This window comes from Phoca vitulina, unplaced genomic scaffold (assembly GCF_004348235.1).
Source record: "Phoca vitulina isolate PV1807 unplaced genomic scaffold, GSC_HSeal_1.0 scaffold43, whole genome shotgun sequence".
Classification (NCBI taxonomy): domain Eukaryota; kingdom Metazoa; phylum Chordata; class Mammalia; order Carnivora; family Phocidae; genus Phoca; species Phoca vitulina.
Genome location: NW_022589746.1, coordinates 3,591,120 through 3,608,691, shown reverse-complemented (window position 1 = coordinate 3,608,691; position 17,572 = coordinate 3,591,120). Strand labels below are relative to the sequence as shown.

The 17,572-nt window shown below is 38.1% G+C and overlaps 1 protein-coding gene across 1 annotated transcript; it reads right to left on the bottom strand.

Moving 5' to 3' along the window:
- Positions 1 to 9,145: 9,145 nt before the first annotated feature.
- Positions 9,146 to 11,943, bottom strand: MAP10 (microtubule associated protein 10). Its single transcript, XM_032430412.1, has one exon. It carries the CDS (start codon positions 11,912 to 11,914, stop codon positions 9,194 to 9,196), a length of 2,721 nt encoding a protein of 906 aa, XP_032286303.1. The 5' UTR covers positions 11,915 to 11,943; the 3' UTR covers positions 9,146 to 9,193.
- Positions 11,944 to 17,572: the final 5,629 nt, after the last annotated feature.

Genomic DNA, 17,572 nt, shown 5'->3' with positions numbered 1-17,572 from the left:
GGAATCATCAAAATACACAATTGTTATTTTGTAATGTTTATATGTACATGGACAGTGTAAACGCTGCCCAAAACCAAACTAACTCAAGTGTTTTATTCACTTCTTTGATACCTGCACATTCTACCAACACCCTCTGCCGTTGGCCTACTGATGAATAAGGAATAACTGAGAAGATAAGGAACTCGGGGTTGCTCTGTCTTTCTCTTTCTATGTCCTCATTTTCAATACAATTGGTTGGCTAACACAGGGAAATAACACAAGAAAGAAATGATATGAGGGGTTTCTTGGTCATTCATATTTCTTAGACCACCACCACCTTCTTTCTGTGTTTGAAGCAAGTTCTTGTTTGAACAGAAGAACAGGCCTCTCAAGGCTATCAGTACCTCCACCTACTCAGTGTAGATGTAACACCTGGACGTGGCACTGTTTTGAGTTTCACTGAACTCTCACGCACTGTGAGTCCATTGGAATTCTGTGCTCATGGGAATCATGAACACTGTATGAAGTAGGACAGCAGAGAATCCATAAATTTCATAGTGCATATCTGTTCTACTCTAGCACATGTTCCACTGTTCCATCAGGCTTGAATTCTTATGTTTACAAAACACAAATTCAAAGATAAGATGATTTAGAACTTCAAGACAGTGATAACAGAACATTAAAGCAAGTGCAGGGCCCTTCTGAATGTGGGGCCTTGAGTACAAGGAAATTGTGTTATAGAAGTTGCTTAAGGTTGTCCAGGTTCATAGGACAGCTCTTCTGACCTATACTACTTCCAGCGAGCCATACCTGGTGCTGCCATCACAGCCGTCAAGGATCTCCCTTCTCTTCTATAACTTAATTGGGCTCCACCTCTCGTTTGAGGGCCCAACAGTAGGGCATAGGATGGAAGGTGGGGCTTCAATGGCAAAGTTCATGAGGGACAGGGAAGTATAGTATTGAAATGACATGCAGGTTAGAAGTTAAATTCAGGAGGCCAGTGGGTTCATGCTCTCCTGTAATTAGAAAGAGTCACGTGCCAGCCGTCCAGTTTCTGGTAAGAGCAGAGGTACGCGTGAGTCAGGATGACTGATATTACTGTGTCTCACCCTCAGATATCCTTTTCTTGAATGTATCTCCTACTTGGACCTGACCTGTACTAATACTACAAGGGAGTGAACATTCTTAAGAAAGTCATATTGGATGACGTCACTACTGCTGCATTTTCACCATGATGGTTGATACCTGTGTCCTTTGTATGTCCAAAAAGTAGACTGTTTGACAACAACAGTTTGTGGTTTACAACAACAACAAAAATATGTATACTGTTGGTACAACCACTTTGTTAAACTGTTTGGAAGACTCTACTAAAAAGTTCAATATGGGAATACCCTAATGCCCAGCAATTCCATTGTTACCAACAGAAATGTGTATATATAGTTAAAAATAAACACTTATGATAACAGCATGATTCCTAATACCAAAATACTAGAAATAACCCAAATGTGCATTAACAGTAGCATATATAAATAAATTGTATTAGCACAATGAAAAACCAGAAAACAATGAGATATGATAAACTATAACTCTATACCATGATATGGGTGAATCACAAACATAAGGTTCAGCAAAAGAAACCAGACACAGGGACACCTGGGTGGCTCAGTCAGTTATGTGTCTGCCTTTGGCTCAGGTCATGATCCCAGGGTCCTGGGATCGAGCCCTGCATTGAGCTCCCTGCTCAGCGGGGAGCCTGCTTCTCCCTCCCCCTCTGCCTGCCGCTCCCCCTGCTTGTGCTCTCTCTCTCTGTCAAATAAATAAATAAAATCTTAAAAAAAAAAAAAAAAAAGAAAAGAAAAGAAGCCAGACACAGAAATGTGCATATGGTATGGCCCTATGGAACTAATCTAGGTGTTGGATTGTAGGATAGCATTTCCCTTTGTGATGGTTGGGTAAGGGGAGATAACAGCTGGAAGGGAGCCTGAGGAGGTTGACAGGGCTGTGGTGATGTTTTATTTCTTGACCTGGATGCTGTTACACAAAAATGTTACTTAGAGAAATTCACAGAACCACACTCTTATATTTGTGCATTTACATGTATGAATACTATACTTCAGTATAATTTTGCATAAGACACATATACTACACAAAATTGTAAAGGGGGGGAGGAAGGAGAAGGAGAGGAAAAGGGGGAGAGGAAAGGAGGAAGAACGAGAAAGAGACTAGAAACAAGCTAAAAATTTAAGAGATAACTGTATCAGTAGTAACAAGTAGTTACTAAAAAAATTAAAGTTTATATCAGCTTTCTGGCAGCTAAGGTAAAATTTTGGGTGATATAAAATGTTAAGAAGATTTCCCCTAGTATTAAGACTCATTCTGAAGCTGTATGTTCAAGAACATGGAAAAGTAAGCAATTGAAATGTAGAGTGCTTCAGAACATGGATGAGACAATTTTGGCTTGAGGAAAAATGTAAAGGTTGGTGTTACCAATAAGCTGACGAGTCTGGAAAAAGTCAGCATATGATCAGATTTTGAGAAATAATGATAGCTAATATATCTTCTTAAGTATCATGGATTATGTTAATCATTAAGTACAATATTTCCTCATTTAATCCTTATAATCTTATAAGTATTATTGATTTCTTCATTGTACAGATGTGAAAATTGAGTCCTGGAGGGACCTACCTAAGGTTATAGAAGGTGCGCAGAAGAGCCAGGACTCTAACAGGTGTGCCTGCCCCTTGTCCTAAACATAAATGCCTTTCCGGTGACACAGAGGATGAATTCCCACATCTTTAAATTAACTAATTCTTTGGTTAGGGTTTTCAATATAAATGTTATAGAATGTCATCCAGGCACACAATTTGGGTTTACTATGTTCCCAATTTGACACATGAAGTGGCATTTTCTAGTGGAACAACCTTGTAGCAGTGGGTGAGAGACTAGCAAACTCTATTTTTTGGGCTCATGTTCCTTATCTATAATATGAAGGAGCTGAATTAAATGATTTGTAAAATCTCTTCTTGTTACAAATTCCTGTGAATTCAAGTTTTCTTTACTGGCAATAACTGGCTAACACTTTCAACTGCTTTTTAATACCACACCTGGATTCCTTGAGAGTATAATCATATTCTCAACATACAGATGAGTACCTCCTTGTTGATGCAGAAAAGCATAAAACTGGTTTAGTAAAAACAACTTAATTAGAAGATAAAAACAGAAGACACCAAAATAATAGGGAGGGCTGAAATACAGCACAGTTCTATAAAGTTCAAAATTAAACTTTTATCTATTTATAGGTTATTGCTATCCAGTATGACTCTGGAAATGATATAACTAAGGAGTATTAACTTCCTAATATTTATACCAAGAACCTTTCAGTTTTTCTATGGAAATGAGAAAGGCTATGGATATGGAAAACAACCTCAGCTTCCTGTCTATATTAATGCTTAACTCATAGAATTCTTCTGAAGATGATGTGAGATACTGGAAGTCCTTCATCAGCTCTAAAGTGCTATTCAAAGTCAGGAAGTATTAGTGTTAAATTAATGACAATGGAGACCGCATAACCAAAATACTTAAAAAAAAAAAAAATCTATTTTCCAGTGAAAAGCTAGACCATAATTTCAGTAAAATCCTACCTCTAACACTGGTTCTTAAGAGATTGACAGCATGAGCTCATGCTGTGATCAGTGAAATAGGAAGAGAGCACCATGAAATCATATATTCAGAAAAGGAGCATTAGAACGGAAGGAAGTTCCATCTGAAAATAGAAGTTCTGTCCTCTTAAATACTTGGCTTCCTGCTATTACAGAGGATATCAGGGATAGGGAGCACTTTGCTAACAAGAAGCCAAGTTCATATTTTGGACTTTTCTTTTCAGAAGATTAGAAACATCTTTTCCCTCAGGTTAACAAATGTGGTCCCAAAGTACTTGGAAATATTCTTAAGAATTTTGGATATGTAAGCAATCATTTTTAGACAAAATTTTCTGACAATAGGTTCCTCCATAGCTAAAGCAATCCATTATTATTTATGTCATTCTGATTCCAGAATTCAGTCCCAATTCACTCTACAGGATTGACACCTAAATCACAAGTAATGAAATACAGTACTCCAGGCAGTTGTTGGGTGTAAGCTCTGAAATTGAACAGTTTCCCTTAATAAATCAAAAAGAAAAACTCTCTAAGGTTTTCAGGAGAGAATAGATAGCTAAAGGAGAAATCCTTGGGTAGAAATGAGGGGTTGTCTAAGGGCCCCCATATCTTCTGTCTTTCAATAGGTAGACCCTGGGAGTATACCGCTCATCCATTAGGATTTCAGCTCAATTATGAGCACAACCCAATCCATTTCCTATTGCTCTTACAGCTCAACTAAAAGATCCTTCAAAAAGAACTATATTAAAACCAAGAAGAAACCAAAAAAAATAAAAGAACAAAACTGAAGAAAACAAAAAAAAAAAAAATAAAAGAACAAACCTGATAATATTCTAAGTAGTCAAATTTACAAGTGTGGGTTTCTGATCTTACAGTCACCCACATCTATTGACTCATAGACCTGTTCCACTCCACATTCTTTCTTTACAATATATAACCTCAGCTGTTAACTTCTCCTACTATTACTCAGAAGCTTGTCTGATCTCCTATCCTGGTCTGTTCCTGAACAAACAGAAATATTCTTTATTAAAACCTAAACCTTTTGATTCCTGTTGCCAAGGGTTCTCCTATTCAGTTACAGTATCTGATCCTAAAGCTGTCTCACCTCTTCCCAACTCATTCTCAAAGTTTCCGGTTCTTTTATTATGACAAATTATTCACAGCTCCTTCCCTACTCACTGCATCCTTACTTCCAAGGCATATAAAAGTGGAAAATATTTTTGTGCATCTACTATGGAAAGACTTAAAATATCCAGAAAGAAAATTTAAAAAAAAATTTTTAAAGACGTTTCTAAGGCAACCTCCTGTAGTCCGGGTCACCTAGATTTGCTTTCTTACTGTTTTCAAAAAATTTGTCTTTACTTATGCCCTGGCTCAGAGTTCCCTTTCTTAATGAATGGGAAGGAAGTTTTGCATACCCTTCTCCCACCATCCCCTTCTCTCACCACCCCCTAATACTCTGCACAAAGCTAGATGTCCCACTGCTTAATATTCTGAGAAGGGCTCCTTTTGCTTAGTTTTGTGGCTCTCCTGTCTTAAACAGTCTTCTTCCCTGGCCAGAAGTCTTTGTCCTGCTTTATCTCCATTACCCTCTTGGCCTTGTTATGCAATGGAAAATTTGTTTAAACCTTTTGGAAGGAAGAGTTGATTTCCTGAGATTTTAATGAAAAATATATGGCCCCCTAGGGCAGAAATACAGACAGCATGGTATATTCTCTGTAATTCTAAATTTAACCCCCAACACTCACATGCACAATCACTGCCATATTTGCTAGATAAATTTGATTCAATCCTCAAACCAATCCTATAATGAAGAAATAATCTCCAAGAATTCATATAACATGACCAAGGATGCAAATTACCATTCATCCATCTCCAAAGGCCAGGATTACATCATTTTAATTTGCCACAAGGGTCAGTGGTCTCCCCAGTAAAACTGAAAAAGACATTTTAAAAGTATTTTGGTGTCAAAAGCAAAAATACTCATTTTTCTCTTTGGTCCCAACAACTTCTCTAGTACATAAACCTTTAGCTGGGCTCCAGCTTCTCACATCATCCTCAGTTCTGTTCCACCCCCAAATTGCCCACAACCTGCTTCTATTCCCAAGCCCTACTGACTGATCTTGAAGTATATTTGAGGCTCTTTAGAAAATAAACACGATCTTCTCATTTCTCCAGCATCCCCTCACTGGACAATGCTGAAGAGTAGATTTCTAATCCATCTTTCATCAACTTAAACTCACCTGCTCTGTATCTTCCAGAAGTTCCTCAAATGGTCTTGTCCACCACCAGTATTTTCCATGTTCGCCAGGGCTACTATGGGTTCATTCTTATTTTTACAACTGTGATTTCATTGGGATTTTGGAAGCAAAGGACCATAACCTTCACTTAAGATACAATTTTGCAGCAAAGACTCTTACCTGAATTTTCTATTCTTTCTAGAATTAATACGATTATTAGTATAACAGAGAAGTATTTGAAAAATAAGGAAGTAATTATATTGCTATGGCTTGGCACTCCAACCTAATGTTCATCCTGAAATCTGTTATTTCCTAGCATGACAGGAAAATTTCTGGAGAAAAATAGTAAAAATGCCTTGGTCCTTGACCAAGTAGGTTTTCCTTGCATTGTCTTAGGTTAAAAATGAGAAGGATCCAGCAAGTACTGGCTTATAAATTGTCATTCTGTACAACTCCTGATATCTTAATCCAAATTAAAACATAAGTAGCCTAAAGGATGGCTATATCTCTAGGCCCAAGTATGTCTACGATTAGACAAATGTAAATATTGTTTATCTTATATGTTGCTTCCTTTGTTATGAAATTCCTTTGCTTTGCCAACCACGGTGTGGTAATTAGAAGTTTGTTTAATTATGATATTTAACTCTATGTTGACAGCAAATAAAAGTTTGGTTCCCAAATATAATTCCGTAACAAATGCACTGCTTTTACAGGCGGAAAAATAAAAATTAACTGAGATGTGAAGGAGTGGCTCTCAACAGAAAGCCAGAAGCACAAGGCAGAAAGTTCAGCATCCTTGTTCTTTGTATCTGAAGATATCAACGGCATGCATATGACTGACGGAAAAACCAACATATTGTAAACATCTGCACAGCCCTCTTTGAATCTGCTTATGGTAATAGTTCAAAGGACTTGTCATCGTTGACAACTGCCTCCTAAGCTGCTAGTATTAATACTACGCAGAGGTAGGTCCTAACATTTCTATTGCTCACTGCTTCTTAGATCCTCTCCCATTCAGCTTTGCCCACAGCAGTTCAGATACCTACACTAATCAGAAAAGCTGGATTGCAGTAGCTTAGTTTACAAACAATTAAATGACAGGTCTCCCTGATTTAAGAGGATGAAATACTATTTCATGTTTCAATGATTTTAAGCAATTAAGGGGACAAAGAATGTTTCAGGAGTAGTATCTATTACGATATTCTTAACTAAGCTTTTAGATTGTAGAATTAAAACATGAAGTAGAATTTGAAGATAGGTTGCAAATAGGAAGTACTAAATGCACGAAAAGAAGTATTTTGCACTAGAATTAAACTATAAAAACTCATACCACAATTCTAGAAATAAATATTGATGGAGTAACTCAAAGAGAATCTTATTCAGCTACTCAGTTTTCTAATTTAAAGTACATTAATGCTTTAGTCTTTGTTGTACCTCAGACATACTGAATTAATCATTTTTCTCATCTATTCCCATCATAGGCAATGACTTACTCCAAATAAAAGTTGATTTTTAAGGAGTTATTTCTTTAATGATTTTGACATTATTGCTTATATTTTTGTCTCTTCCATAGTAATGAAAAATTGCTAACAATTTACATACCAAGTTGATATCTAGCTACAGTACCTAGCATTAAAATACTTTGATTTTCTAGAATGATATAGTAGATGCTTTATATTAACTGAAAAATTAAGATCATAGCCATTAGCCATTAAAAAGCATTTCATATTTCAAAACTTTTACTGGTATAATTTCCATGCCTCCCAGAAATTATTTTAGTAATTTATAATATTCAAAATGTTATGACTATATATCGGTGCTCATTTGTAAAATACTCTATTGTTTCTATTGCTTAGGTCTTTATTATTATGCTTGGCATTTGAAGCTCCCTACAATCTGGGACTTTTCTTACTCAACAAATTTCCTTTCTACCACTCTGTAGCATGAATCTACCATTCGAATCATGATATTTTCACAGTCCCATGAATACATTACGCTCATTCCCATATTTCTTTTATTCGTATTGTTTCTCAAAATATAACATCCTCATCTCTTACCACCTTTCTACATTTTATCTGTTATTATCATTCAAAAGATAATACTTACATAGTTATTTAATTACTTATAAAGCAAGGAAAATTAGGGCCTCACTTCATACACCCAAAAATATCAGATATATTAAAAAGCGTAAAAATTAAAATAAAACACATAAAAAAACTACATGTAAATATTTGAACACAGAATAAGGTCTAAGTACAAAACCAATGGAAGAAATTATAAAGAAATAATCACTAGACTTCCTAAAAACAAACTTTCATACTTTAAAAATAACTATGGAACAACCTGAAATGACAACAATAAATTGAATTTCTATATAAGAAACTGGAAGACACCTTTCTTAGCTTCCTTCCCTAAATACTTTGTTGAACACCTGCAGGCTGTTTATACACAGCAAAACAAAAATATTGTAGTCAAATAACCATGTTTCCAATAAGGATTTTCTGCTGCTTATTCTCAGGATTTTTGCTTGTTTACTTAATTCTATTCCCTCCCATCAGGTTATTTTAAATGCACGGCCTTCATTAATTTGTTCAACACATGCTATCATCACACCCCAACCACATACCAGACTGTGCTAGATACTAAGAACATACTACACTGCTGGGCAAAACCGATATGGTCCCTTCCATCACAAAACTTAAGCCTAACAGAAGATACACATTAATCAAGTAATCACACAAACTGCATTAAAAAAAAAAAAAAAGTAGAGCACAATGACAACATATAAAAAAGGACTTCACCTACTGGGGATATGGGATGTGTATGTATCTAAGATTTCCCTAAAGAATTCATGTCTATATAAAACAGTAAGCTCTACATACAGGGGCTATATCTTAAATGCTTTTGTACCTTTCTGCATCTCACAGAGTAAGTTCTTCTGTATTTGTTAAATGACTTATTCCCATTAAAATTTGAGGTTATCCTTATTAACTAGCCTTCTTTTTGTAATGGTGTGCCTGAAGCCAGCTTTAGGATGACTGATACTTTCAGATAGATACTTTGAGATAGTTTAGAAAGATATTTTTATTCTTATAAGATTAAACAACTTAAATCTTACCTAGATTATAAGGTGATATCATGATTAATATTGTTCAATTTAATAAATACTATCTAGACATCAAAATGACATATTTCTTAAAAAGAATTACTCATGTAATTTATATACTAAAATATTATATACTAAAATATTAAAAATTGTTTCACTAACAGTACATATAGGTTATACAAAAATGAAATTTTCTTTAAAAGCACGTATTTTCACACTGTATATCCTGGAAGTTTATTTATCACTAATTCGCAAATATCTTTGCATTGTTTGGAAATACTTAGTGAAGCAACTTCATCATCTTCGTCAAAGCGATCTGGTGTACCGCTATCCAGGACATTAAGTTCTAGTTCTGACAAATTAGATGGCAGATAAGAACTCACTTGAGATGTCCGAGGTGACTGGCTTTTTTCTGAAGACTTGCAACCAGTTCTTGTTTTAAGTTTAATAGAGATGTCTTGACCCCTCTTTATAACTTTAGAATTATACATACTGTTTCGATCTCTCTGGTTTTCTTTTTCCTCAATCCAGTGTGATGAAGATAAATCACTGCTAGAGATACTAGACGTTTCCTCCAAACTTTTATCTGGAATCTTTGAAATATGAGATCTTTTATATGAGTGTACTGGTGATACAGCTGAAAAAGGTGGGCTAAGAATAGAACTCTTTTCACTGCTGTTTTTTCTTATGGACAGTATTGTTTCACTAGACTTACTTGTGTATTGGTTATGTTTTGGATTTTCTGCCCCTGGACTGCTATCATGAGCTTGTAAAATTCTGCTAGTGTCCTCAGTGGTATAGAAATCTTCAGAAGAGCAAGGGCTGGTGAAGTCATCAGAATACTTTAATTCTGAGATGCTTTCAGAGCAACTATTTTTACTCGGTTTATTTTCACCGATATCATCAATAAGAGTGTCATCATCGGTGGTTTTGACCTGTTTATCCTCTATTTCTTTATCTACTACAATTCTGTTAACAACTGCAACCTGTTGGAAAGCACATGAACTTTGGACTTTCATTTCCATTTTTCCTTCCAAAATACTTGCATGAGTAAAACCTTCAGGGACAATGGAATTTGCAGGACTCACAATTTCTTCCAATAAACCATTATTGGCTCTATGTTCACCACAGTCTACAGCTTTTTCAGTTGCACATTTCAGTTTAGTTTCTTTAGTTGTGCTATGGTCATCAAAAACTCCACTGATCTGCTTTGAGGTATCACTGTTTTCAGCAAAAGATGCATCTAATCCCAAACACTTATCTTTCGGCAGTTGGTGTGGCTTCTGATGTTGTTCTGCAAAGCTTAATACTTTAACTTTGGATGGTGGAGTTCTGAGTTTTGCACCTAACATTTGTGCTTGCATTTTTCTATACTGCTCTCTTTTTTCATGTATTACCAACATACCAGGATTTGTCTGCTTTAAACGTAGTTTAAGTGTATTTGTTAAACCGTAAAGCAACTTCCCCCTTGGAACTCTTTGCGGGGGGTTACCACTGTTCTTTTCAAAATATTTACCTTTTTTGAGATTTTCAGCTTGGTTCTTTTTATACTGAAGATTTGCTGACTTTTCATTTCCCCCCATAGAAAGCCGATCCTTAGATTCAGATTTACATGTGCATTCTGGTGACTTCTTATCCTCAGTTCTATATAACCAGGCTAAGTGAGGATGTATTTGAGTAGGGCTTGCCACAGGTTGGTTGTATAACACGGACAACTCAACCAACAAAGCATTTAACAAAGGCAGCTGCCTTATTGTATTAATTCTATTTTGTTCAGTTTGAGCATGATCTGTAGTTTGATCACTTGCTCCTATATCCTGAACATGCGGAGCATTTACGAGCACTGGAGGATTCTCATGTATCCCAGAATTAGTAGGTTTCAGAGAATCAGTATGTGTTGGGGCAGTTGCATGATTTTCCTCTAGAAAAATAGCATCCAATTCCTCAGGTCCATTTATTTGAGGCTTAATGGTGATTGTACCCTGTACAGGAGGCATCTTTTCTTGGGTCAAATGAGTGTAATACAGAGGAGGGGGGCAAAAAGTGTTGGTTTCAATGTCTAACTCTGTGACTTCCTGATTTGGGGGGCTAACGCTCCTCACACCACTAGAATTTGAACAAATAGACTTGGTTTTGCCATGCTTCACAGAAACCGTGTTACCAGAGTTGTTCTCACTGTGGGAAGCTCTTTCCTCCAAATCCTTCTGTACCTTTGGGATTTTTAAACCCACGAGAAACCTATCAGCATCTCTCGCTCTTGGCTCTGAGTTTGGTTGCTGTTTTTCCTGCAGGGTTTGGGAACTGACCTCTACACGCTCCACCCCACCTCCTGTGGAAGTAACTGGCCTCTCAAGATGGCCCAACAAGCTGCTTCCCAAATCAGTCAAGCGGTAGCCCAGAGCAATGTACCCAATCCGATCCCCAACTTGGTTATGCAGAGGGAAATTTCCTCGATGACCCTGGGAGCAGCCGGAGGCGGCCTGTCCCAGGACCTTGTGGGCGGCGGCGGCCAGCGAGATGCTACAGGCACCCAGGAGCTGTGGGGCGGGAGTCGGACGCCCAGGGGGCAGCTGCAGTAGCAGGGTGTGAAGCGGGGTCCGAAGGAGCAGGCGGTGCAGGGTGGCGGGGTGCAGGCGGAAGAGACAGGACTTGCCGCGACCGAAGCTGACCAGGCCGGGCCGGGGCTCCGGGGCTGGGGCGCCGGGGCCTTCAGGAGGGTAAACCAGCAGCGTGGGGAAGTCCAGCAGGCGGAAGGCCACGGCGGGGCACAAGTCGCGCGATGGCCGGGGCGGCGATGCCTCCTCCTCTTCGGCCTCCTCTTGCTCCTCCTCCACCGCGACCACGGGCGGCGGCGGCAGCAGCCCGGCTTCAAGACGCACCCAGTCTACGAGCAGCTCCAGCGAGAAGAGCCGCTCGGACAAGGGGGCCGCCATTGCTGTTGCCCCTGGAGCCGCTACCGCTGTCTCGGGGAAGGGGAAGCCGAAGCTTGGTTCTCGCGAGAGCCAGGGAGACCACAGCGCCTGTGCCTGCTCTCTCGCGAGACTTAAGCCCCCCGCCTCCCCCCGTCCCCCGCAGCTTAGGCCGCCGCTGCTCTGGGAATTCTCGCTGTTCGATGTGTTTTGATTTCCAGGCTTATGTTAACAGAATTACTTGTAATACCGAGGCATGATAATATGATGCAAGAAATCAGACTTTTTGTTGTTGTTGTTGTTGTTGTTGTTGTTGTTGTTTTGGCCACGTTTTTACCCATGTAGATCTCATGCAATTTTGAGGTCAGGTCAGTTCTGTCTCAGGAAAATTGAAAGTAAATCAGGACTCCCTTTCCAGACCCCAGGGCAAAAGAAAGCCAGTTAACTCTCCAGGGTGGGCCTTCTCTGGCTGCTGGTCCACCCAAAAGATGATGACACTGCTCTGAAGCGGCGTGGGAGCCTCTATCTGAGTAAATCATGGTAGCGCTGAGACACAGCGGGTGTGGTCACATTTCCTTTTGAGCAATCGCCGTGTGTGAGATTAATGTTAATGATTCCCTTTAATAAAACATATATACGGAAACCCACAGTTGGGGGAGGAGAAAAGATCTTATGGGCACTATCCCAGATGTTCAAGGAGACATACTACCCTCAGTCGTATCTAGCCAGCTAGATTGAAACCAAGGCTGATAACATGGAGAGCTTTGAACGACGGAGTAAGGACTTTGGACTGCATTCTGCATAAGTTGTTTTGAATGAATAAGTGTGATCATATCCGTGTTTAGAAATGTAGTTATACAAATACAAAGGATGGGTTCTACTAATAACAAACTGAATTCAGAGCAATCTATTGGGAGGCTGTCCCAGTGGTTCAGGTGAAGGAGAATGGTGGCCTGAACTTGGTCAGCGTCAGTGAGAGGAGAAAGAGGCGACAGAAGAGGCATTTGGGATAGCAGAATTTAGAATTTGGTGACTAGGGGCCAGAAGTTATGGGTAAGATTTTTTTTTTTTTTGCTTCTGAAGGAGAGAAAAAATGAGACAAAGATTTTATTATTTTTTTTTTAAGTTACTTTGGGTTTTTGGGATTATAGAGTTTGAGGTTCCTGCCAGACATGATGTGAATATGTTTAATTTTAGACAGCTTTATAATTTATAGTTAAATTACATTACATCAAAGCTCAGAAGAACATTGTGAAGCTCAAGGGAAATTCAGAATTGGAGGGATTGATGCTTTAGTGTGAAGACTGAGGGAGGTTTCATTGCAGTATATAAATAGAATATACTACTCTTGGCCTTAAGAATCTTACTAGCTACTTGCAGAGGAAACGTTTATCAAGTGATATGCTTAATGGATGGATGACATAGAGCAATAAAAACAACATATTCACAAGTGGAAAGCAATGAGGTAGAGTCCATATGTGCATCCAGTAAGTCTTTTGGGTAGGGTTAATAATGTGGAATAGTAGCACTTGTGTGTCTCCTGCATACAGACAGGGAAACCCATGTCCTTCTTCTTTAAGGACATTGCTTCTGTAATCTGTAAAGTTTCTACAGAGATAATATATTCCTTGCCCAGATATTCTATATGATTGGTATTGCAATATATGAATAATATTTTCTAATTGTAAATAGTGCTAGATTTAACAAATAAAACTTGAAAATGAAAAATAAAAGTTTCAATGTCCATAGACCATACATGGAGAAATAGCACAGTGCCGTGGCTAAGAGCCCAAATTCTGTAGGCAAACAACCTGGCTCAAATCCTGGCTCTGTGACCATATATTAGTTTCTCAACAAATTGTGAATCATTTTCCTCATCCAAAAAAATGAGGTATTTATAGTATCTACCTTATAAAAATATAATATTAAAATTATGTAATATTAGTATTACAGTAATATAGTATACTATGTCTACTATATTTATTCTATTTGACATAGTATACTATATTTATATAGCCTGGCAACTTGCTAAAATAAGTACCATTTTACTTATTATTTGCCATATAGCAGATTTTTTAGTTGAGTTTTTTAAAGCACTAAGCTATGAGTTAGAATAAATAATTTATCTGACATGGGCTTATTGTTTTCCATCTGTAAAAGTTTATATGCTCTGTACTTTACCTTTCATGTGGTAGCCAACTGTTTTTGTTGCAGGAAAAGGCAGGACGAGGCAAGAAACTATGGATTAATGCACATTAATACTTTAAGATATAAATCTGCTATGCAATGTTAAGGAGTTTGAAGTTTATTGTGGGGGTGGCCTGAATTAGGATGTTGGCAATGGTGTGGAGAGAAATAAACACACTCAAGAAATAGGAGAGATATTTGATGGGACTGGTTGATTGATTGTGAGGTCTGAGGGACCAGAAGGTGAAGCACAGCTTTCTACTTTAGGCAGTTAGGTTGATGGGTCAGATACAGAGAAGCAGGCTTTATTGTAATTGCTGTTGAACAAGGAAGTGAGAGAGGCCAGAAGAGAAAACTATGAGTTTCAGTGTCTGATATGTTGAATGTGACGTACTTGTTATACATCCAGGTAGAAGGTGGAAGTTAAATATATGAATCTGAAACCTTGAGAGATCGAGGCTGGAAATACAGGTTTACCAGACATCAAGATGGAGGTGGTAACCTAATTTCTTCATAGAAGGCATAAATAAATATGGCACTGAGACTTTTTTTTCTTTTTTATGTGAGTTATCTCGGGACTGTGCATACTGTAGGAATTTTGGCTTGATATCTAAGGAATTAGGATCAGATATGATGCTGACATCCTTTTCTGGGGCAATAGCTTTAGGGTGAAAAGAAAGTCAGGACCATTAAATAAGGTAAGGCATGATGAAACTAATAATTTTGAGAGGAAACAGCAACTGGGTTAGTGAAACTGATTGAGCTGTGGGGCTGGCTCTTTAAAGGCAGACAGTACATCATATCATAAGGGCTGTGGACCGAAAAGGATGGATCCAGCAGGTGGGATGGCTTAGCAGGAGTTGTAACAAAATGACAGTAGTGCAATTAAGTAAGAGCGCAGCATCATATTCTGGGTGACTGGTCTACTTTGGAGCAGAAATGCAAATATATGGGAAAACACCAGCTCCTGCAGGAGCATGGGGGCCGGCAAAAAACCACTTAGATGTCATGGCTCCAACCTAGTTTACTCAGCTTCAGAAAATGGAAGGTAGCTAAGGTGCTACTGAGGGAAGTGAGGTGGACATTGAGTTTTATGGACCAAACAAGTCCCAGTTAGGAGGAGTCTGTAACTCAGGGACCATGAAAATGCTCAAGACTTACTCTAGAAGCACCAAATACTAGTTCCAAGCTCCATTAGTAAAGGCATTTGGCTGCTTGTAGGCATTCGGCTGCCTGTAGACTTCCTGGCTTAGTCCGGATTAGCTCTAGGATCAGATGTAACCACTTGTAATTGACGTGGACTGAGAAGGCTGAAGATCCTGTCAGTAGGAAGATCTAAAGCTGAGTAAAGAGAGGGCCTGCATGGAGCTAACTAGGGGGGAAATGAAATCCAATATCCTTTATTTAAGTATAACTTTACACAGTGCTTCCTTTCCTGCATTTCAGAGAATGCAATCTACAAAAAGCTTATAGCTAACATCAGGTTTATGATGAAAAAATAGAAGATTTTCCACTAAGATCAGGAACAAGGCAAGGGTGTCCCCTTTTACCACTGCTTTTCAACATTGAACTGGAAGCCTTTGCAATAAGACAATAAGAAAAGGAAAGGAAAGGAAAGGAAATAAAAAGTATATTGATTGACAAGGAAGAAATAAAATTGTCTTTGTTTGCAGGTGACATGATCATCTATGCAGAAAATCCAAAAGAATTGACCAACTCTTGGAACTAAGAAGTGATAATAGCAACATTGCAGGTGATCAAATTAATATACCCAAGTCAATAGCTTCCCTGTATACCAGCAATGAACAAGTGGAAATTGAAATTAAAAACATAAATCCATTTACATTGGCACCTCCCCAAAATAGAATATTTAGGTATAAATCTAACAAAATATGTGCAAGATCTAAAACCGTAAGTGCCCCACAGGGTTAATAAGGTCGAAACTAGTATAAAATTTAAAGTTTGTTTTTCAGAGAACTATTTCTCCCTAGTCAGCTATTGTATCTTTTCAGACCCCACTAACAAATCCACTAATTGTGTCTGCAGAAGCGTGGACTCAAAATCAATGATATGGTTCCAGCCTATGAACAAGCAAGACCGTGCATTCCTTACCTGAGCTAACAAGCCCCAGACCTCATCCAGTTTATACCAGCTCTCAGAGCATGCCCCTCCTTGTCCTAAGATAACTTCCTGACATCAGGGGCTGAATTTTGCCTTCTTCTGATAAGTCTCCACTCCAAAGTGAACATGGGGTGTGTGTTACACATATGTTTGCTCAATAAGCATGCTCTATCTTTCCTCACGAAGAGTTTTAAGTTTTCCCATCCATTTCATCAATATGTATGTAGTGTCAACCCCTACGATTATAAAAAACTTATTCTCTCCCCCTTCAGGGAGGTGAGTTTGAGACTTGCCCTCATTTGGCTGCCTCTCGGACAGACTCTTTCCTTGCTGCCAACCCAATGTCTCAGTGATTGTATTTGCTGTTCTGTTAAGATCTATACTGAGGAAAACTAGAAAACCCTGACAAGATCAAAGAAAAACTCAATAAATGGAGAAATAGTCCATGTCTGTAGATAGGAAGACTCAATATTGTCAAGATGTTATTCCCAACTTGATTATAGAGTCAGTGCAGAGCCAATCCAAATCCCAGCAAGTGACTTTTGTGGTTATCAACAAACTGGTTCAAAAGTTTAGATGGAGAGACAAAAGACCCAAAATAGCCAATGCAGTATTGATGAACAAAGCTGGAGAACTGACATTACCCATCTTCGAGTCTTACTATAAAGCTACAGTAAATAAGACAGTGTGGTGTTGGTGAAAAAATAGACAAATAGATCAATGGGACAGAATAAAAAACCCAGAAATAGACCCATGTAACTATCATCAACTGATTTTTGACAAAGAAACAAAGATAATAGAAAAAAAGCAAAAGCAGTCTGTTCAACAAATGGTGCTGGAACAGCTGGACATCCACATTGAAAAAAAATCACAACTTTCACAAAAATTAATTCAAAATGGATCACAGCCTTAAATGCAAAACGCAAAACTATAAAACTCCTCGAAGATAACATAGGAGAAAATCTAGATGATCTTGGGTTTAATAATCACTTTTTAGATACAACACCAAAGGCATGATCCATGAAAGAAAGAAATGATAAGCTAGATTTTATTAAAATTAAAAATGTTTTGCTCTGTGAAAGACACCGTTAAGAGAATGAAAAGAAAAGCCAAACCCTGGGAGAAAATATTTTCAGAAGACATATTCGATGAAGAACTGTTCATCAAAATATGTGAAGAATTCTTAAAGTGCAACAAAAAGAAAACAAGCAACCTAACTAAAAAAATGGGCCAAAGACCTGAACAGACACCTCACCAAAGATGATATGTGAATGGAAAATAAGCATGTAAAATGATGCTCCAGCACCTATATCATCAGAAAAATGCAAATTAAAGCAACAGAGTGATACCACACACATCTATCAGAATGACCCA